Raw genomic sequence first — 21,638 nt, 5'->3', positions numbered from 1 at the left:
CACTGGCTCCCTTTCTGAACTCCATAAACATTTCCCTACTTCACATGAGTGTTCAAAGCACAAATCTATTTATATTTAGGAGATATTACAATGATTAGATAGATATACAGATAAAAAAGTAAATAAGTGACAATAAAAAAATGTGATCTCCTATGCTCCTAAATTTAAAGCAAAACTCCCATTCATGTCAGCAGAGGCAAGTTTTGGTCCCTAAAATGTAGCCATTTGCATATATATCCCAGGATGAGTACAATTTTTTAAAGCTTCAATAGATTTTATGCTGTTTTCTGTGTTCTTTCTAATGCATGCTGTGTTGTGACTCAATCTTCCTAGGTTACAGCTATGAACCACAAGTTCTTCAGAAGTCATATAGAAGACTGCTTGTCCCTTGGCCGACCTCTGTTAATTGAAGACATTGGAGAGGAACTTGATCCTGCCCTAGATAACATCTTGGAAAAAAATTTCATAAAATTTGGTTCAGCACACAAAGTAAGATGAATTGTAGACATGAAATTAAAACCCAACAGGACAGATGCTGGGTATAAGGTAGTCTGAATACTGACATGATTTGTACCTTTAAAACAGTTAGAAAATGAGTAGTGAACTCATGGGGTTGTTTGAGGGGCTTTTTTACCCTTAATCAGAAAGTTTAAAAAATGTAAATGAAAACATAAAAAAAAGAGTTCATAGATTTTTTTTCAGCAGATAACAGTTTTTCTGAATTCAGCTTTCAAAAATTGAAAAATGCTTTTTATTTTCAGGTGAAAGTAGGTGACAAGGAGGTAGATCTGACAAAGGGATTTACCCTCTATATGACAACAAAGGTGGCTAATCCTGTTTATACTCCAGAAATTAGTGCAAGAACAACTGTGATTGACTTTACTGTTACTATGAAAGGGCTGGAAGATCAACTCCTTGGCCGTGTCATCCTCACAGAAAAGCAGGTATCGAGTCTTGCAGTTTTTGAATAGAAGAAGGCTTGTTCAGTATCTGCACCAGGAGAGCATACATATTTAGTGGCTTGGTTGAAATCAAATGGAAGAACAAAAATGTGAATGAAAGTTTAAAGGTTGTGCATTCACTGAAATGCAATATGGAACTGTTTTTTAATTGAACAGGGGAACCTAAACATTTATTTTAAGATCTGGCCTTGGAAAGAGAAGAAAGAAAATTATTCATTAAAAATACATCATTGGCACGCACATGACATACATAAAACAACTTTATTCCTTCATATATGGAAAGGGCTTCTTGTTCAGTCAGAAATCTCTTGTACTTCTAAATTCCTTTTTAAACTTAATTTGAATTACATGAAAAAATGCTTATGAACTTGAGCTACTTTTGCCAGCCAGGCTCTAGTGTGCAAGGAGATAAAAGATTCTTAAGGAGCCCTGAACACTGACTTGACTCTATTCTTACTAAAATTTGCATTGATTATGTGGAAGTTAATATAAGGAAGAAAATCCTCTCTTAGGTGAGATAAAAAAATTGAGGTTTGCATTAGCAGAGTTGCTGCTTTCAGTAAGTAGCTCAGGTAGGCTTGCTAATGTTTTAGGAGCTGCCTACCTAAAGGAATTAATTCTTCCTTTGACTTCCCCAAAGCATGTTCTAACCAGCATTCTTTAGTGGTGCTGTCATTTTCTCCAGCCAACACCCTTCCACTTTGCTCAAAGTAAGGACTGGAATTAAGGTGCCCTTCCTTCAGTCTGGCAGGTCACAAACAGGGGCTGGAAAGTCATTGTAATGCACAAACTTCCTGTGAATTCTTCCATGGAAAACAGAAAGACTGTAACAGGAGGTACTGGAGAAAAAGTGGGTGAGACAAATGCTTTAGATGCAGAACTTTTAATCTTTACTCCAGTAGGTGTAGGTTTCTGTAAGCAAAATCAAACAGCATCAGCAGGAGTGAATGGGAGTATCCTGACTAACCTCTGAAGGGCGAGAGAGGTCTAAATCAAGATAGAAGGAAAAGAAGTGAAATAGGTTTCTCATGACCTACATATAAAAATCCTCTTCCCACAAGATACCCTTACTCTGTGTTATTTTTTTGCTTGGACAGAACTGTTAAGAGAATTCATATTTAGTCTATGTAGCCACACCTAGACTACACTGGGTCAAAGAGAGAGTCGCTGAAAAATATTCCTCCAGTGCTGTACATCAGCTGAAGAGAATTGCAAGGGAACCTGCTTAATATTGGCACTACTTGCTGCACAGGGACATGGTTGCAGCTGATCAACAATTATTAAACTTCTGGCAGATATGAAGACATCATGGTTGTTATCTCTTCTGTCTCAGTAAGAGGTGAATGTTGTGGTGTAGATAGTCAGAGCCAATGGGATTCTGAAAAAATTAGTTCAAAGAAAAGACACAACATGAACAGAGCTTCTGAAGAACAGGTTTTCTATTACAAAGAGACAACTTTGTGATCACTGAGCTAAAGTAAGAGATTAAAGGAACCAAGACATTTTTAAAGATTGCTCCAGTGATCAATGAAATATGATCAAAGAAGTGTTTATCCTTCTCAGCTTTATAGGTTGATCCTGTAAATATAGGAAAAAAATCAGCATATTTTTGTACTTTGATAATGGAGTTGCTGCCATTATTTGTGTCCAGAACACCTATTATTTATGTTACAAGTATGGTTGTGAAGTGCTCTTGCAAACAAAAACTTGTAACTGGTCTATTTGCTGATAATTTTCTGAAAGATACATTTTACAGACTTATAAATAATATGGGTAAAGTGTCTGATCTTAAACAAAGCACATCCTTATGTGGAATTTGAGCATGTAGTTAAATGTATTTTTGAGTGTTTTTTGGAAGTATTCCTTTTGTGTAATTCTAATATTTTTTACATTAATGGTATAGAAAGAGTAAATGTAGAAAGCTGAATTACTGATACTTAAGCCATTCCCCTCTTTTGGCATGCAGTCACTTGTAGTTTCCATAGAGTAGCCCTAGAACATATTTCAAACAGGTTTCCAAGTGAGGAGTTTGTAAAAATAAAGAAATTTGTCACTTCTTTGAAATACAGAAGAACCTCTCCTATACTGTATAACTCTGTACATCTCCTTTTTCTCTACCTTGACATGTTGACAAAAATGAAAATAAACTGAAGCCATAGCTGTAGATAGAGGATTATTAACAATCCTTCTCTTATAGGAAGGTTGACTGGATTGATTAAATAAAGACAGCCAGCAAAAGTATCCCTGAGCTGTGCAGACTGCGCTGTATAGATGCCTCATTTCACTTGGCGTTGTGTTGACTTGTTTGCCTTTTTTCCCTTGTCATTGTCTCTCTTGTAGAAAGGGCAAAAAAATCCATATGACATAGATAATAATTGTAACATTTCCTGTTTTATAAGCAGTAGAGGATTGTATCTTTCAAAGTCACAGAATGGTAGAAATTAGAAATGAAAAAGGCCATCCAGTCAATTTTGCTCACAATGTAAAATCCAGCCATACAAAGCATCTTTCAGGCCTTTATCTGATTTAATTTTAAGTACTCAATGTAATATGGCTTTTATCACTTGCCATTGGAAACTATCTTTAGTGGTTTGTGTGCCATACTATGAGGAAGATTTTCCTGGTAATTCAGGTGTGTTTTCACTCTCCAGCATTTATGCTTCATTAATCAAATACATACAGGATACATATAAATTACTTTACTGTATATATTCAGCATGCATATAAATTATTTTAGTACAGAAATATTTTGTAATATTTCAGTATTTTATGGAAAAGACAACAAAGTCCGCACTCTGACATGCAGGAAATTACATTTTCTGTGTCTTTATAAGTAATTTTAATTGACATTAAATATTCTATGGCAAACTTCTTGAATACAGGAACTGGAAGCAGAAAGAATCAAATTGATGGAACAAGTGACATCCAACAAGAGGAAAATGCAGGAGCTTGAAGATAATTTGCTCTGCCGTCTAACCAGTACAGAAGGATCTTTGGTTGAAGATGAGTCTCTGATAGAAGTCTTAAGGATCACTAAATCAACAGCAGAAGAGGTGAATTTTGAATTCACTGCAGATACATTTTGTAATTGTAATTTAAAGATAGTATATATAAAGATGTATGTATATTTTTTCATTCCTGTTTTATTTTTTTCATTCAGAGCCACTTTATAACATCTGATTTCTTAACAAGTAAATAGTAGAAACACTAATTTTTTATTCATAAAAAGTTGCAAAATTAAACTTCTACCTGGATATTGTTCATATTCCAGGCCTATTTTTCAGGTGTAAGTTTGAATCAGTTGCCATTTGACAGGAGTTGGAACACATGAAGACACCATGTCTGTGTTGAAACACTGGCAGAGGGAAGCCAAGCTCAACTAAAAATATTACTGTGGTCTTAATCAAGACCTTTTCTTTTTGCTTATGTAGCATAAATCACAAGTAATACAACTTAATCTTCATGATCTTTTCCATTAATTTTAAGGTCAGTGAAAAATTAAACACAGCAATGGAGACAGAGGTGAAAATCAATACTGCACGTGAAGAGTATCGGCCCGTGGCAGGTCGTGGTAGCATCCTTTATTTCCTAATTGTGGAAATGAGCTTGGTTAATGTCATGTACCAAACATCTTTAAGGCAGTTCCTTGGCATTTTTGACCTATCAGTGGAAAGATCTCGGAAATCTCAAATTCCAGCAAAAAGGGTGGTTTATATAATCGAGCATCTCACCTATGAAGTCTTCAAGTACACAGTTCGAGGGCTGTATGAAAATCACAGGTTCCTGTTCACATTGCTTCTGGCACTGAAGATTGACTTGCAGGCCAAGAAAATTTCACACACTGAGTTTGAAACACTGATCAAAGGTAATTTCTCTAAAAATGTTCCTGTTTACATGTGTCTCTGTACTGCCAAATTCAGATTTTGCAGTGCTTGCACTAACAATGTGTTATATCCTGTGGATCTACTTGTCTTTAACTTGTGAATGAAAGCATATACAGTCCAAGATGGAATTAAAGGACAAATTTTCCAAAACAAGAGCAATATTGATTATTTGTTATCAAAATAATGCTTAGATGAGGATTATGTTAACTGTTATACATTGCAAAATGGGAAAAAATAAAGTCCCTTATTTGTTAGAGAACCTATAGCCTCTACTGTCTGCCTCTTTTTCAAGTTGCCACATATCTGTGTCTGTGAGATTGTAGACATCAGCAAAAGCTCTCTTGATGGCTTATGAGCAGCATGTGAATGCTGTACCAGGCTTGAGTATCAGCAGAAAAAAAGCCTGTTATGTGTTGTAAAACAATTTTATATTGCATTGCAGTATGCCACCATTGTATGTCACTACTCAGACACAATGACAAAGAAAAATTTGAGTAAGGTTTATAAAATCTGATGGGGGTTGACCTCACTGAGGTCCCCAAGATAAGATAAACACAATCTGGTACAAAGACAAGTACAGTCAGGTGCTTGGCATCCAAATATCTCAGTTTGTTTGGCAAACACTGAGTGACTGCTCAGCTGTGGCTCAGCTGTGCTGGGTGTGCAAATGGGCATGAGGCTGAGTGCTGGTTGAGCTAAGAGGCTGTTGACGTTGCAGCCCTGGAAATGAATGCACCATGTGCTTTCTTATTCTTTAGCACAGATGAAAGGAGGCTGCACTAACAATTATACGTCTGCTCTGAAGAATTGGGCTTGAGTATCCTTTTAGGTGATCTCATTTCATTCCAGCTCTACAGATAGAGTAGAAGCAGCACACAAATTAGTGGGATATCAGCTTTGGGAGGAACTGAGACCACTTTCCAATTAGGTCTTTGTTAAGTGTTTCCTCCATGCAAATGTCGCATCTCCATATCCTGGTTTGCATAAAATGTTACTCCCTGAATTATATAAAACCAGAACTTTTTATTACTTGTCATTTTTCTGTTTAACAATGTTTGTTTTCCTCTGTAATACTTTTCATTTGCAGGAGGTGCCAGCTTGGATATGAATTCTGTGGAACCAAAACCAAAAAAGTGGATCCTTGACACGACATGGCTCAATCTTGTGCAGTTATCTAGCTTGTACCCTTTCAATCAACTTCTGGTGCAAATTGTTAAGAATGAGAAGTCTTGGAAAGCCTGGTTTGATGAAGAAGCTCCTGAAAAATCTGTTATTCCTGATGGTTATGACAGCTTACTGGATCAATTCCATAAACTGCTCCTTGTTCGTAGCTGGTGCCCCGACCACACCGTTGCCCAAGTAAGATACATTTTTGTACAATGGTTATGCCATGTGACATCTCCTGAAGAACTGCTAGTCCCAAACTTATGTTCTCTGAATTTCTTGTTACCATAATATTTCTTGCTATTTTGAGTGAGCTATTTTGAAAAATCAGTTATTGGAATGCTCATTAAAAAGTATGTGTAAAAACACTAATTTATTTAATTGCAATGAACTAGGAAGCAGAACATGAAACAAATTGTGTTGGAGATGCAAGAATACCATTACTTTGGTGTAGTGCTTTCACAGTCAAGTCATGCAACCTGTAAAGAAGTTGCATTCCTCTGGTGAATCAAAAGATACCTCCCCGTTCATTTTCACAGAAGTGGTGGAAAAAGAGCAATTCACTTTTATGGCAGGTGCACTAAAACAGCAGATGAACTGTTTACTTACCCTCTCTACTGGGGAAGTAATAATTAAGGCTGCTTTGTGGCAAATGTCATAAAAGAAACTGCAGTAAACTAGCAGTTTCTCCACAGTCTGTGATATTTTGATTTTTCTTCTCTATGTAGGTGTAAAAGAGATGTATGAGTCTATGAGTACCCTCTTTCCACTTTTTTTTTTCTTCTTTCTGTACTGGAAAGTTGTAGTTTTTCTTTCCTGCCTATATCAACTTTACATGTTACATGCTGTGATAGCATCTGTGTTGTATTTAGGGGACACCATATTTCCATGGACCTCTTTTCAACAAGGCTCGCTCCACTCTTTTTTTTTTCTGTTCTTCACTCAGTAAGCAGGAGAGAAGTATGGGAGCTCCAACTGCCATAATTTAAACAGAGCAAAATAATAAAGCTGCTACTGCTTATTTATCAACTAATTTATCTAATTTAACTAATTTTTTATTGTCTTGCACAAACATCTCTGTAAAAGAATGTCTGAACAATGACTGCAACAAGAGGTCATTATTTTAATTTTTGAGGAGAGAGGGGAATCTCTGTTTTTAATCTCTTCTTTCCCTACTGTGTTTTCCCAAGTATTACAAATTTTACCTGTCTGGGACAAAATTTACACTCAATAGTGGGTGATTGAGGGTTTCTTTTTCTGCAATTGACATCTTCCTCAGTCCACCTTGTTCCTCAGTGCTTCTCTTCATCATACATGCCTCAGAATCTGTGAGAGTCAATACAAAGCTAGGAAATCACTTCAGTCAAAAGAATTTCATGCACTAAGGTAGCTTTAGAAGTTCTTTTAGAAAATGTCTATGAAAAGAAAAAAAATAGAGGTATAAAGAAGGTTTGACCTTTAAGGATCATGTCTGAGCTAAGTTTATGTTTTGTAGAAATAGATATTCAGCCTAAGAGACTTGAACTGGATAACCACTGGACAGGAGAATTTGTTTGAAGTTCCAATAAATATGTGGGAGATTGTAACTGGGTCAGATGAAAGATCTGTCTAATCCACTATGCTGTAGAGACAGTGTCAACAATACATACTTAGAGGAACTAAAAATGGAACTGGTATAGAGGAACTCTTTTATTTTGCTATCCACCAAATTTTAACTGGCAGTAATTTAGGGGCAATATCTGGGATGTCCTCAGAGCTGACACTGGATCTATTCTGCATGGATTTTTTCCTCCAGTTCTTAAAAAAAACCCATTTAGCATTTTCTAGCAAAAGTGTTCACAGGATGGCTGTTGCGTGAGCAGAATTCTTTCTCTTCTGTGTTTGAAGTTTGCTATCTGAGAATTTCAGTGGTTGCCTCCTGTGGGCTAAAGTTGAAAAATTAAAGTTCAGACAGTCATTGCTTCCAGTATAGATGTTGGTAAATTCCATGTCACTAATTAATGCTAAACTTAAAAAGGTAAAGATAGATATATTTTTCTGGTAACTTTTTTTCCCAGGCTCGGCACTACATTGCAGAATCTCTTGGAGAGAAATATGCAGAAGGATTTATTCTTGAGATGGAACAAATGTGGAGAGAAAGTGGCTGTCGAACACCTTTGACATGCCTTTTGTCAGTGGGGTCTGACCCCACTGAAAATATAGAACGTCTTGCAAAATCAAAGGTATCCTCCTAAACTGAATTTACTAGAGCTGAAGACATTTTTAACTCTTCTTTGCACTAGAAGTGGCATTCCCACATTTTAAAGATGTTTGAATAGTGATATTTATATTCTTGCTAGTGTTCTCTGGAAGTTAATTTTTGACCAGTAGCCAAAATGCATTTACTAGGAAATGAAAATGCTGCAGTCCTGCTTTTTGCAGTTGTTTGATTCCAATGAGATCCGTCTTTATCCAGCAGATTATGATAACCCACTACTTATGAAATGTACTAAGCTATGAGAACAAAGCAACATTTGTGGTTTAAATTGTGTTACATCCACTCTAGAGCTGAGAGTAATGATGATTACAAGAAGATACAGAAAAAAATCATAATTATGGTGACAAGAGGAATTAATTTTAACACCCTAGCATTCAATCTGTGCACTTGATGGAAACATTCAACATTTCCTACAGAACAGCATCACTTTAAGTCACCCTATGCTCTGTTTTATGGTTCACAATGTAGCAGCATATAAAATTTTCCCAAGAAGTTATTTACTTTAGATCTCCATAAATTTTCCTCCTTATTAGAATGCATCTTCATTTAATGGTGCAGGATTTTAGAATACACTGAGTAAGACATGCAAAAGTAGGAGGACCCACAAATCTCTTCAGCTTATTAATTAGAAAGTGGAGATGCTCATTCCATTTGAAAATCAGGACCTTATTTGTCTCTCTGTGTTAAAATGGCTTAAATTATGACCTAACTCTCACTTAGTGTTTAAATTTAGGAATCTTAAATCTGAAGTCATTAATTTGATCCTTGTCTGCTGTCAGACCAAGAGGATATTGCGGTCTTAATATGTTTTCATGCTTCCAGGAAATGTGTATGGAATCAATAGAAAGTGAGGTTGTGAAAGAGCTGAAGGGGTTGCCTTGTTTATTCACACATGGTTTATGAACAAGGCAACATCAGCTGGGCTGTCACAACGTGAAGTTCAGCTCTAGTGTCACCTGTAAATGTAAAGTCAACCACACTGTTTAACTGTAGAACTGTAAGGCTCTTCTCCAACCTCTTGAAGTGAAGACCTAAACACACAGCATATAGGAACTTTTCAAGTTTACGAAAGCCATCCTAATGTCACAAAACAAAATGCAAACACAGATGTTTTTAAAAATAAAAATGTGTATAACAATGTGGAACTTGAGGAGCATTTCAGCAATTCTTGAGCTTTTAAAAAATTTATCTAGAAATAATTTAATTTTCAGAATCATTTTCAAGGGAGCTTTGTGTTTATTTTGCTAGTATGTCAACAAATTGTACTTAGTTCCTTTCTTTCTTTGGGATTTCTCTGCTTTTTTTCCAGATTAAATCTTTAATATAGGTTAATTTTACTGAGGACCTGATCTTGAAGGGGGGAGGTGGTGGTGCTGGGGTTTTTTTCTTCTTAATAATATAAATCTTGGGCTGCTTTTTTCAATGATTTCTCTTTTACAGTCATGATTTGTAGTCTTAAAATGGATTAGCACACCAGTGCTAATGGTGTCTCTAAGTATGATATTAACAGTATAAATTAGCTATCTGCTGTTGGTAATGTTCAAATTTGTATCCAGAATTTATTTTTCACTCTAAAATGTTGCTGTTAAGGTGGCCCTCTCCCTGAGAAATGAGAACAGTATTTGTGGTTACTGAGCTTGTAACAAATCTTGTTTATAAACGAAACAAGCTCTCTCTTAAAATTAGTTGCATTTATGACCCCTTTACTTTCACTTTAAGATGGTGTGAAAATTTAACTTTCAGGATTGAAATGAAGTTTCTTATGCCAGCACTTTGACTTCATTAAAATAAGATTTTTTTTTTGAATTGTAGAGATCATTTCTTCTTTTAGGGAATGATGCACAGAACATTCAACAGAGCTGTCAGGGCCACTGTAGTGACTAAAATGCCAGCATTTTCATCTGGATAGTGATACATGAAGATGAGATGGATATGCTGATATGACTCACTATTGAAAGTAACATTCTGCATGCAGACATTTGATAGAGTTCTTTCAGAAGGAGTAAAATGAGGACAATTCATAGTGAAAAATATTTTTCTCCTTGTCTTGATGTTTCTATGACCTTTAATGATTGTACATTTCAGAGGCAACATTGCTGAGAAGAGCAAATTATGAGTAGATGCTTTGTTAGGGAATAATGTATCTGCTGAATATTTATGCACTCTTATGCAGGGATAGTCATAGTGTTTGACTTACAGGAGTGCTAGCTGTACTCTGATGCATCTTAGAAAAGCTGAAGTTTTTTTGGTTCTCTGGCACATAGCCAGCTTCACAGCCTGTTCAGCTTTGCTTCTTTTAGCTACAGTTTTAGGTTTCACTGACCTGAGAGTGGGATTTAACTGCTTTCTTATCTTTGGCATTCTTGTGTCCTTAAATCTTGCCAGGATATGGGGGATAATATACAGCAGCTGTATTTACACTGTTCTCTAAAATCAGGTCAGGGCCCCTTCTCTGACCCTGAGGCCAAATGACCCAGCACAGTTTGTGTCCATATGCTTAACTTTCTTCTCCTGAAAAAGGAGGGCAGCCTCCTCCACGCTGCTTAGGAGTGGATGTCTTCCTTCCTTTTTGTTTCACTGTAAGAGAGTCTGAGTAGCTGTACAGGTCAAGACTAACCTTTGTAGCTCTCAGCCAGCTGAAGATAGGCCCAGATTGATAATGTGGCTCATTGCTCACTGCATGAGGGATACTCTGCTGTAGGTCTTGAATGTGAAACTCTCCATGAAACAAAGTCTCTTCATCAATTCTTTTGCCCTCAACATGTATGCAGAATAATATGTTTAAATGGGCTTGAGAGTTCTGGTTTTCCCTGGCAGGGGTCAAGCAGCAAACCTGAGCCAGACTTAAAAAGAACAAGAGTAGCAAGAACAAAAAGCAAGAGAGGATCTGCCTGCATGTTACTGACAGACTTGTGTGGTCCTGATCTCGGCCTTATCTTTTTCAGATCCCGTTGTGAGAGCCTTTATCCTCCTCTGGTTTTCTGAACAACTGCCTTTACTCTCCCATGGCCTCTATGGAGAAGATGCCATAAAATTCCAGAAATTTATATTTGCATTTATAAGCTTTCTCTTTTCTGAATCTAGATTTGCTCTAGATCTGCTCGAGCTAGCAGATCACCAAACTGGAATCCTCTGAATCAGTGACTCCACATCTGCCATTTAACAATACAGGATGTTTCCTGAGTGATGCTTTAATGTGAACCAATCTTTCCTGTCCTACCTGCTTCATCAACAGCTCTCTTTTGAATGAAATATGTTCAGGCAATAAAAAGTCATCATAATTGTTGTGTAATAATTAACTATGTGTTAATTATTATCTGAAGCCCTAATATCTGCTCATCTCAAGATAGTACATTATAGGAAAAAGAATGGCCAGGCTGTATTTATCTCTTGCTTTATTTGAAAAATTGGTGAAAAAGCTGAAAAAATGTTTCAGGTGTCTTATCCCACAGATATTGTTAGACCAGCAAAAAAAATATGATTTCCAGTGGGTGTAGTTTTCTTCTAACAGGTGGAAGATAAGAGTAACTTGAAGGGTTTTGCTTTTTTTGTGGTTTTGTTTTATTTACTTTGTTTTAATATAATCAGTCTGCATTGATATTAATGGCTTTCTTTGTGACAGAATGTCACTACACATGGATCTACAGAAGGAATACATCACATGTATAATTCTAAGGACCTACATATAAAATAAACTTTCTTTTTTACCTTTAGAACATTCCATGTCGTGCCATTTCAATGGGTCAGGGCCAGGAAGTTCATGCAAGGCACCTGTTAAATCAGTGCATGCAAGATGGAGGATGGCTCCTCCTACAGAACTGCCACCTTGGCTTGGAATTTCTTAATGAATTAATGGACACCATCACAACAAAAGAGTCTGTAAATGAAGATTTCAGAACCTGGATCACTACAGAGGCTCACCCAGAGTTTCCTATTAATCTTTTACAGTCCTCTGTAAAATTTACCAATGAACCTCCTCAAGGTAGGAATGACTTCCCTTCCCATGGGAGAGATTGCTGCTGGTCCAGGAAGGTTGGGCAGAAAGTAATGTTGGTATGTGCAGCTACTTGAAGCTGCCAGTCTCGGACATCACGGACCTATGGTCCTGGGCATCCCCTTGTCTGCTGGGCCTCCATGCACCTCCTTACACCCAGAATCTTTCCCCACTTCCAGGATATTTCCTCATATTCAGATGTTCATCTCATGCTTTCTGAGCCTCTAGCCCCCAGCTTTCCTCACCTAAGTAGTCCATATGCAGCAGCACAATGTGAGATCTGCATCTTGCTTGGCAGTTTGGACTCATGTTTCTGTATTAATGGGGGTGTAATAAAGACATGGATGGAATGAATCCAGTGAGAACCCACAAAGATGCTGAAGAAATTGGAGAATATGCTATGTGAGGAGAGGCCAGGATGATTTTTAAGCCTTGAGGAGAGGAGGAGTATCTTATTAATGCCTACAAATAAATAAATATACCTTTTCTTTATATATATATATGTATGTTGCCAGTGGTTTCAGTTGATGATGTCAGTAGGAGCTAAGAATTTTTATCCAAGGTCCTATTTAAACCTTCAGACATTTAAACCTCTTATTTCAGTACTTAGCTTCCTTTGAACATTAGTAAAACATAACAGAATGTTTGATGTTGTGAAACACATCCTGTTTCAGCATTTATACTCCATCTCAAGAGCAGGTAGTCAGTCTGTTGATAGAAATTTCTTACTTCTTCCTCTTCTCCTCTCCCCCTTTTTAATTCAGAGCTCAGCATCCTTTTATTGCACAGTGGCCCCCTCCTAATCATTCTAATGGTAACAACCTATAGCTCCAAGAGGGTATTTGAGAAGTCAAGTTATAGCAAATATGCAACTTACATTTAGCAGCTGAAAAAAGCCCAGTGTAAAAATTTTAGTCAGGATGAAATATAGAGAGTTTTAGTTTCTCAAGACTGTCCAGTCACATTGGTAGCACAATAAAATAAAACACTTCTGTTTTATTTTGGAACCCTGTTATGATACCCATTCGATATTTTGAAAAGCTATTTGTTTGAATATTGATTTGCAGGATTTTTGTGAAGTATGAACAAAAGCAAAAGTACTTTTATTATGTCATATGAAGTAAGATGGCTTTGACCATCTTTTCACTGCACTTAAAATCTGCCCTTCTAGACTTGTGTGAAGCTGATTACGTGGAAAGTATCATAAGAGGGACCTGATGTCAGTAACTCATGCTTGGGTTGCATGCCCAAGGCAAAAGATGCTTGAGTAGCACTGCCTGAAAACATCTGGGAGCAGTCAAGCTTCTGTGTTCCATGGCAGCTGAGACTGTATCAGTATCAACTGCCTAAAGCTGTTTCTGGGATATGAAATGTCAGTGCTCAAACAAACCTCCCCAAGTATTAATATTTGCACTATGAATTTAGGTTCTCCTCGTCACCTTGGTGCCTGTAGGCCAGTTGAACAACCTGCATACAGAATTTTGAGATTTTTCTAGGAATCAAATCTAAATAAAATTATCTTAAATAAAACTAAAATCTCTTATTATAAGTAAATAGCAGAACAAACTCTTGGATACCCAGTGCTATATTTCATATGATGTTAGATGTCTTTTCTATTGCCATATAGTTGCTAAATAATTATGTTTCTATTTCAGTTGTTTATGGGATCATTTAGAATATGATTATGTAATCTTAAATCCTTCTGGACTATTGAAATCAATTTTTTGTGTTACCTACCTAAAACAAAATGTTATTGAAGTTTGCCTGCTATGGCCAGCCGAACAGATAATTGATTCTAAGGCATTATTTGAAGGTATAAGTGAGATGATACTGCAAATTGGAATAGAGAATTATGCTTAACAGAGGTTGGACTTATGGATTCCATATATTTTTTTTTGCAAATGTATTACATTTTATACTTACCTTCTAGGTGTGAAAGCTGGCTTAAAACGAACATACTCAGCTGTTACTCAGGATCTGCTGGGAGCGAGCAAAATGCCACAGTGGAAACCATTACTATATGCTGTAGCATTTCTTCATACAACTGTTCAGGTTTAAAAATATATTTCTCCTCTTCTGTCATAAATCCATGTTTCATTTATTAATGAACCTTGTTATTAAATGAGAAACATTTTTAAAGGGATGTCCCATGTTGGCAAATTAACACAAATTAATAAAGAGAACAACATATCTCTATTATTGCAACTGTGTTAAAACTTATAATTTTGCTCATGTTGGTCCTTTATCTCCAACAGGGATGATATTTGAGAGGAAAAAAGGGACAATCAAGCAATGATCAATTAGAGTACTCTTCTATTAAAGTCCTGGTCAATGACTGTGTGATCTGTCTTTCAACTAACTGGACTTTTACTAATATTTTAGCTCATAAAAGCATATTAAAGAAATTTACAATTTATAGTTTGGAAAACCATAGTATCAAAATGCTGCATTCACAGTGAGAAGGTGTAAGAGCGTGAATATAAATCCTTTCTGCTCTGAAACCTGTAGGAGGAAATGAAAGTAGATTTTGGGTCTTGACTTTCAGGACTTCCATTAAAGAAAGTGCTTTATGGATTAACCACAACTTTTCATCATCCTATGAATAGATTTTGCAGTGCTCTCAGTTTATATTTGAAGCCTGGCTAATTTAGCTCTGTGGCATCCATGCACTGATACATTGTGGTCCATTGGAAGCCTGTGTTAAAAAAAAATTGCAATTACCAGATATTACCCTAACACCTACATACTGCCAGCTGAGTCTGTAGATGATTGACTAAGAAGTAGTTTTTCCTACTTGCATCTGCAGCATGCAGACACAAGAGGGATAAGAATATAAGTGATAGGAATATATCTAATCCATAGGAAGAACCCACACAATGATTATGACTGATGATTTTGAACACCATTGCCTCAAACAGTAGCTTAATTTTTGAATTTCAAAAGCTATGGTTCCAGACTCAGAGATTTAAAAAATACTTTAAAAGAGAATTTTTTTTCTTTGTGAGAATATTAATATTCCTCTTATTTGTTTGTACAAAATTTAGCTACTAGATAATCAAGTTTTAAATGTATTTTTTTAAAGTTGGTGAAATAGAGTTCCAGCTGGACTACTGCATTCTTAACATATTTCATGTATTCTTCTGCACTTATGCTTTCTTCACAATTAATATCAATCAGTGTTTTACCTTTAATTCTAACTATTCTACAGGAAAGAAGGAAGTTTGGCCCGTTGGGCTGGAATATTCCTTACGAATTTAATCAGGCAGACTTCTCAGCCAGTGTGCAGTTCCTTCAGAATCACTTGAATGATGTGGGCATCAGACAGGGAGTGAACTGGAGCTGTGTCCGCTACATGCTTGGAGAAGTGCAGTATGGTGGCCGTGTGACTGATGACCTTGACAAGGCCCTGCTGAACACATATGCAAGAGTCTGGTTTGGAGAGCACATGTTCAGTGAAAAATTTTGTTTCTACAAAGGCTACGTTATTCCAAAAGGGAATAGAGTGGAAGACTATCTCCAGTACATAGAGCAGTTGCCAGTGACTGATACACCAGAGGTAAAATATTTTAATATATTAAAGGGAGTTTTTGTGAGATTAATAGCTTAATGAGGTGGCTTTTTTTCCAGAATTGAGTATGCATAGGTAAAGATTAGCAGGCAGACTATTATAGTGAATATTCAGTGTAGATCTGCTTACCAGGAAGAGGTAGGTGAGGCCTTCTTCAAACAGCTGGAAAAAGTCTCATATTCACAGGCCCTGGTCCTTATGGAGGACTTTTAGCAACCCTAATTATCTTCTGGAGGTTGATACAGCAAGGTTCAAGTATCAATGTGTATAAAACCCTGTTGGAATGCTGTAAAGATGGAGCTGGAGCCTTTTTGATAATGTGTAATGAAAGGAAAAGAGGCAATGGACATAAATTAAACAACAGGAATTCCATCTGAGAACAAGAGAACTATTTTTTAAGTGGAGGTGGTCAAACACTGGGAGAGTTTTTCCAGAGATATTGTGCAGTCTTGTCTTTGTAGACATTGAAATCCCAACTGGACGCTGACCCAGACAGCCTGCTCTATTTGCTCCTGCTTGAGCAGAGGTTTTGGATTAGATGACCCTCAGAGGTCCCTTCCAAACCAAACTATTTTGTGGTTCACAATTCTGTATGGGATTGAGCAGACATGCAATCTGAGAAATAATAAAAGTAAAAAAGCCCGTGGTCTCATTTGAAAGTTATAATTGGGAGTTTATTCCATTTTGACAGTAAAAAGATATGGATGTTGCCATGAATTGGTGGGGTAGGGTCCAGGGTAGCTCCTGGTTGTAAGCACTTTTACACGACCCAATGTGTGAATGTCACAGTGGTCACAGGAACTGGAGGATGATGACTTTCTGCTCCCTGCAGTACAGGCACACATGCTGAAGTTAGTTAAAACTGAAACAGAAGAGAATGCTCTGGAAAATTGAAACAGAGGTGAATGGTCTGGATTTCTGTCTCATTTCTATTAAGTTGATAAATGCCATTGGAAATAAGTTCCATTAAAATTAAATAGACTGAGTGAACAGAAAAAACTGGTTTTTACTTACTGATAATGTTCTGGCTGAGAGGGTGAGAAGTTTCCAAGGTCATAAAATAAGCTTGGAAAGTTCTGAATCTCTGAAGATAGTGAGACCAGAATGCAAAGGTATTTGTGCCAGCAATGATGTACCTTTTCCAGGTGAGAGTAAATGCAGACATGATAATGCATCACTGATCCATTTGAGCCCAGCTCATGAAGTGGTTCCTATCAGTGTACAAACCTTGGCTCTATCAGATTTCAGGTTCTGCTTTCATAGATCTGCTCTTTTAAACACTCGGGAACCTATCTCACAAGGCTGCAATGTATTTTTAAAGTGTTTTGATGCCTGTGAAAAATCTGTATGTATGGTTTGACGCAGGGGAATTTTACCTTTGGCTTTTATGTAAATAGAAGCAAGTCCAGGAATGCAAACATCTTTTTGTTCTTCACATTTTCACTCGTTAGGAAGAAAGCTGTGACTTTCTTCTGTCATTCTAAAATCTGTCAAAATTGCTCACGAAAACCTTTAACCTTTTAATCTCCCAATTTTCTTCATTTCACAAAAGATACTGTGCTAGTCCAAACAGTGTATCCTTGATTCATTCCTTTTCCATTTTTAGTTAAGAAAGACTGAATTGGCCTGCTTGGAGTGTTCTTGCTCCTTTGATGAAATTTCATCCTCTGAGTGGAATGAACATCCTCTTCTGAGAAGGGCAATTGAACTCAGTGTATTGGGTTAGGATGGAAAGGTTTCAGTAGCAGAGGGATAAGGAGAAGCTGGCAGAAACTTCCCACATGTGTGACAGGGCCAGTGTCAGACAGCTCCAAGACAGACCCACTGCTGGGATAACGCGTTTAGGAAGGATAAAAAGCTGCATGAGAACCTTCAGTCAGAGAGAGGAGTGAGAATACGTGAGAGGAAAAACTCTGCAGACTCCAAACCTGTGAAGAAGGAGGGACAGGAGGTGCTCCAGGTGCTGGAGCAGAGATTCTCCTGCAGCCCATGGAGGACCCCACACTGGAGCAGGTGGATGCCTGAATGAGGCAGTGACCCTGTGGGAAGTCCATGCTGGAACAAGATCTGTGGCTCCATGGGGAGAGGAGTCCATGATGGAGCAGATATTTTGGCCAAGGTTATGACCCCACAGATGCCCATGCTGAAGCAGTCTACCCCTGGAGCTGTGCACCCTGTGGAAGGGACCCACACTGGAGCAGCTCAGTGGAGCAGCCCAATGGATAAGTTTGCAGAGGACTCTTATGCTGGAACAGGGGTAGAGTGGGAGGTGTCCTGCTCCTGAGGAGGAAGGAGTTGGAGACAGCGTGTGGCGAGCTGACCACAAATCCCATTCCCTGTTCCTTGTCTCCCTGTGCTCCACTGGGAGGAAGTAGAGAATTTGGGAATGAAGTTAAGTCTGGGAAGAAGGGACAGGTGGAGGGAAGATGTTTTTATGATTTGGTTTTATTTCTCATGATCCTACTCCGATTTGATTGGTATAAATGCAGTTAATTTCCCCAAGTCAAGTCTGTTTTGCCCGTGATGATAACTGGAGATTGATCTCTCCCTGTTCTTATCTCAGACCATGGACTTTTTGTTGTGACTTCTCTCCCCTGTACAGCTGATGAGAGGATGATAGAGGAGTGGTTTCAGAGGAGTGTAGAGCTTTAACAATTGGTTTTGAGGATTCATAGGGCTGGAAAACCCTGAAAGACAGAATCCAACATTCTGTTTTTAAACAACATTCCCAGAGATTTTGGATCAAAAAGAACAAGAGATTTGGGTCCTTGATAAAGGACATTCAGAAAACTGGTCCACCCGCTGGTTTCTTTCTTCTTTCTTCTTCATACATCACTTGCATGAAACCATAGGACCAGAGCTGTCTCCCATGCCTCCTGTCTTTGTTAATATTGCTCCAATGTTTAAGTTAGCCCTTGGACTAGGGCTCCATTCACAGATATAGCAAATATTCTTCATGGTGCTAACTTGGGCTGTAATATTGCCACAAAATCTGCTAGAGAAAAACCAAACAAACAAGCCCTCACTGTGCAAGAGCAAAAGCAGAAAAGAATATATCTTCAAATGTGTATTTCCTTCCACATAAAATATGAGTGTAATAAAGTGCATTGGTATTTTTGCCTTTTACAGCTCTAAACATTGAGTTTGAGTAAACCACTATTTGCAAAAGATTAAATCCTATCTGGAATCTACCTGCACGCTGCTATAGTCACGCCCTCAGTCAAATGTGGTATTAGGTCTGTACTTTGTGCTGTTGTAAGCATAAGATTCCCAAGTGGTGTAGATCAGTGCTGCTTTGCTAGCTTTGGCAATGGTGCAGCTACTTATATCCCTCATCTCTGAGTTTCTAGATTTACAAGTATAACAATATTAAATGGCCCTTTTAATTCTCTCTTCACAGTATGTAAATACTGGTTTCTAGAAGTGCCTTCTTGCAATATACTTATTCTAATGTAAAATATGAAAACTGAATATGTGAAAAAATGTGAAAAATGAGAAACAGAAGATTGCTTGGCTTTTGTGCTCAGTTTGAGGGCAAGCCTTCCTCATTAAAGGATCAGTGGTTCAAAGTTTGTAAGAGATATGTAATATGTATAATTAAATGAGGCTGGTGAAATAAGTCACAGTACATACAATTCCTCCTGGAGAAGGGTTGCAATTGTCAATCTGACAATTATAGACTTACTGATATTTCAGTAGAAGTTTCTGAAAAAGCTATTATCATTCAGACAAAGGGCAGCTTTTCAGTAATTCTGTGCTAGCTGTATCTTAAATGAAATAATTCAATTTCAGGAGAAGAAGTAAGGAGGGGGAAGCTCCTTACCAAAAATAGCTAAACCATAAAATATCCTAAATGTATCACTATCTTTGGGTACTTCAGATGTGGTCATTATTTTATTTACCAGGCCACATGCCTTATAAGCCCAAGAGTCTGAGTAAAACAAAACATATTAGAAACGTTGATTGGTCAGATAATTAAGGGCATCTTCTTGAGCTGGTACAACAGCAATAGACCCATAGAGACAAATAACTAATGCTAAGGGGTCAGTGTCCACATATGACATTTCCAACACTGAACCAAAGGAAAGGGATCTGTTCTCACCCCCTTGACACCATTCCACAGCACGATCCATGTGGAGATAATGAGATCAGTTGAAAAACCCTCCACTGATATGAATGAAAACACTATTGCATATGCAGCCTGTGTTAATGTTTTAGTGCAATTTGGGTTTGTTCCTTTGCCATTTAAATGGAAGAACTTCTTCCACTGGCCTGTTCACATTTATTGTTTTATGGAGCTGAGAATTTTCTTCCTTTTTTATCCATTTTCATGCATTCTTTTTTCCCCCCAATTTTTATACCTTTTACTTTAAGGTGTTTGGACTTCACCCTAATGCAGATATAACTTACCAGACCAACCTGGCCAATGAGACATTCAGTACCATAGTAAGCATCCAGCCCAAAGACAGCAGTACTAGAGGGGGAGAAACCCGGGAAGCAGTGGTGCAGCGTCTTGCTGATGAGATGCTGGAGAAGTTACCTCCAGATTATAAACCTCATGAGGTATGTGCTACTTCATAAAACACATGTTTTATATGTATGCACGTATATACATTTGTGTTTTAGAAGTTTTATCGTGCTTCTTAAATTTATCTGGCATGTATTTTAAAAAGATCTTAAAATTATGCAGTGGGGGTTTATAAGTCTGTTTTGCTTTATTATCTAACATATTCCTACATCAGAAAGATATATTTCAAATGCCACAGTCCACTTAGTCACCTTAACTCAGAAGACCCATTCAAGGCATCAGAAAGTTCTTGCTTTCCTTAGTAGCTTACAGAAGTAGCCTGATGACTCTTTCTGAGGGTCTGGTGATCCTGTAGTGGTTACAGCATTAAATTTAAATTTAAATTTAAATTTAAATTTAAATTTGAATTTAAATTTACGTACTCCCATTATGACACCCCCATGATGAAGAGTGAATTTTATCACTGACCTTTTCATGCTCCAGATTTTTTTGGGTCTGAGCCATAAGAGGTATCTTTGTCAATCTTTTCTTGCATTTTTAATTAACAGCCCCATTAAATGGAAACATCCAGCATAGAGACTCTTGCATCAGTTTATAAGTAGGTTCTACTGTCTGTGAGGGAAATGAGGGGTTTTTAACATTTACTGTTCATGAAACACTGTTCAAGTGTTTCATGAACAGTAAATGCTAAAAACCCCTCATTTCCCTGATTTTATTCTTTACAATTGTCTTTTGCCTTGATGGTGCCCTTTTTTGCCCTGGTTGTAGTTCAAGCTGGTAAAATGCTCAGTAGGAATTACAACATGCTATGTGTGCTTAATTTTCTTCTCTGGCCAACTTAGAATGTCCACCTAAGTAACAAATAATAGTATTTCCTGTCTTCCCTTCTACTATTCTCAGACTGAATATGTCTTGTATAAATAGCCACTTTTGTACTGTCATAATTCAACTTGGAACTTCTCTTGTCATTCCCCTGTCGTCAAGCTACTTACAGTCTGCGACATTTTTTGGTGACATTTCCTACCAACTACCTCCATATTGTTCTTTTCCATCCATTCCTGTTTGCATCTCTCCTTTTTGTCACCTTCTTATTGTGTGTCCTAATGAAAGTCTATAAATAATTTTTTGTAGAATTTGATTAAGAATGGAGTCAATTTTCTAGTTTTCATATTATTATTTAATGATGAATAAATATTAGAAATAGAAAATGAAATTAAATCTAGTAAATGTAATAATAATTCATAATTTAATAAATTTAATAATTTTCATGTTGGATCTACG

At 37.2% G+C, this 21,638-nt stretch overlaps 1 protein-coding gene across 1 annotated transcript in view; it reads left to right on the top strand.

The window, feature by feature from the left end:
* The window catches only part of LOC118694662 (dynein axonemal heavy chain 5-like), a 149,647-nt gene that overhangs the window by 105,568 nt on the left and 22,441 nt on the right, over positions 1-21,638 (top strand). Inside the window, exons 64-73 of the mRNA XM_054517570.1 lie at positions 334-489; positions 762-944; positions 3,845-4,015; positions 4,449-4,827; positions 5,934-6,205; positions 8,068-8,232; positions 11,982-12,249; positions 14,192-14,313; positions 15,470-15,817; positions 20,204-20,392. Coding sequence (XP_054373545.1) covers positions 334-489; positions 762-944; positions 3,845-4,015; positions 4,449-4,827; positions 5,934-6,205; positions 8,068-8,232; positions 11,982-12,249; positions 14,192-14,313; positions 15,470-15,817; positions 20,204-20,392 — 2,253 coding nt within the window. The remainder of the gene's footprint in view (positions 1-333; positions 490-761; positions 945-3,844; positions 4,016-4,448; positions 4,828-5,933; positions 6,206-8,067; positions 8,233-11,981; positions 12,250-14,191; positions 14,314-15,469; positions 15,818-20,203; positions 20,393-21,638) is intronic.

This window comes from Molothrus ater, chromosome 1, assembly GCF_012460135.2.
Source record: "Molothrus ater isolate BHLD 08-10-18 breed brown headed cowbird chromosome 1, BPBGC_Mater_1.1, whole genome shotgun sequence".
In the NCBI taxonomy this organism is placed as follows: Eukaryota; Metazoa; Chordata; class Aves; order Passeriformes; family Icteridae; genus Molothrus; species Molothrus ater.
The sequence above is the reverse complement of the archived record's forward strand: the minus strand, read 5'-3'. Positions and strand labels throughout refer to the sequence as shown.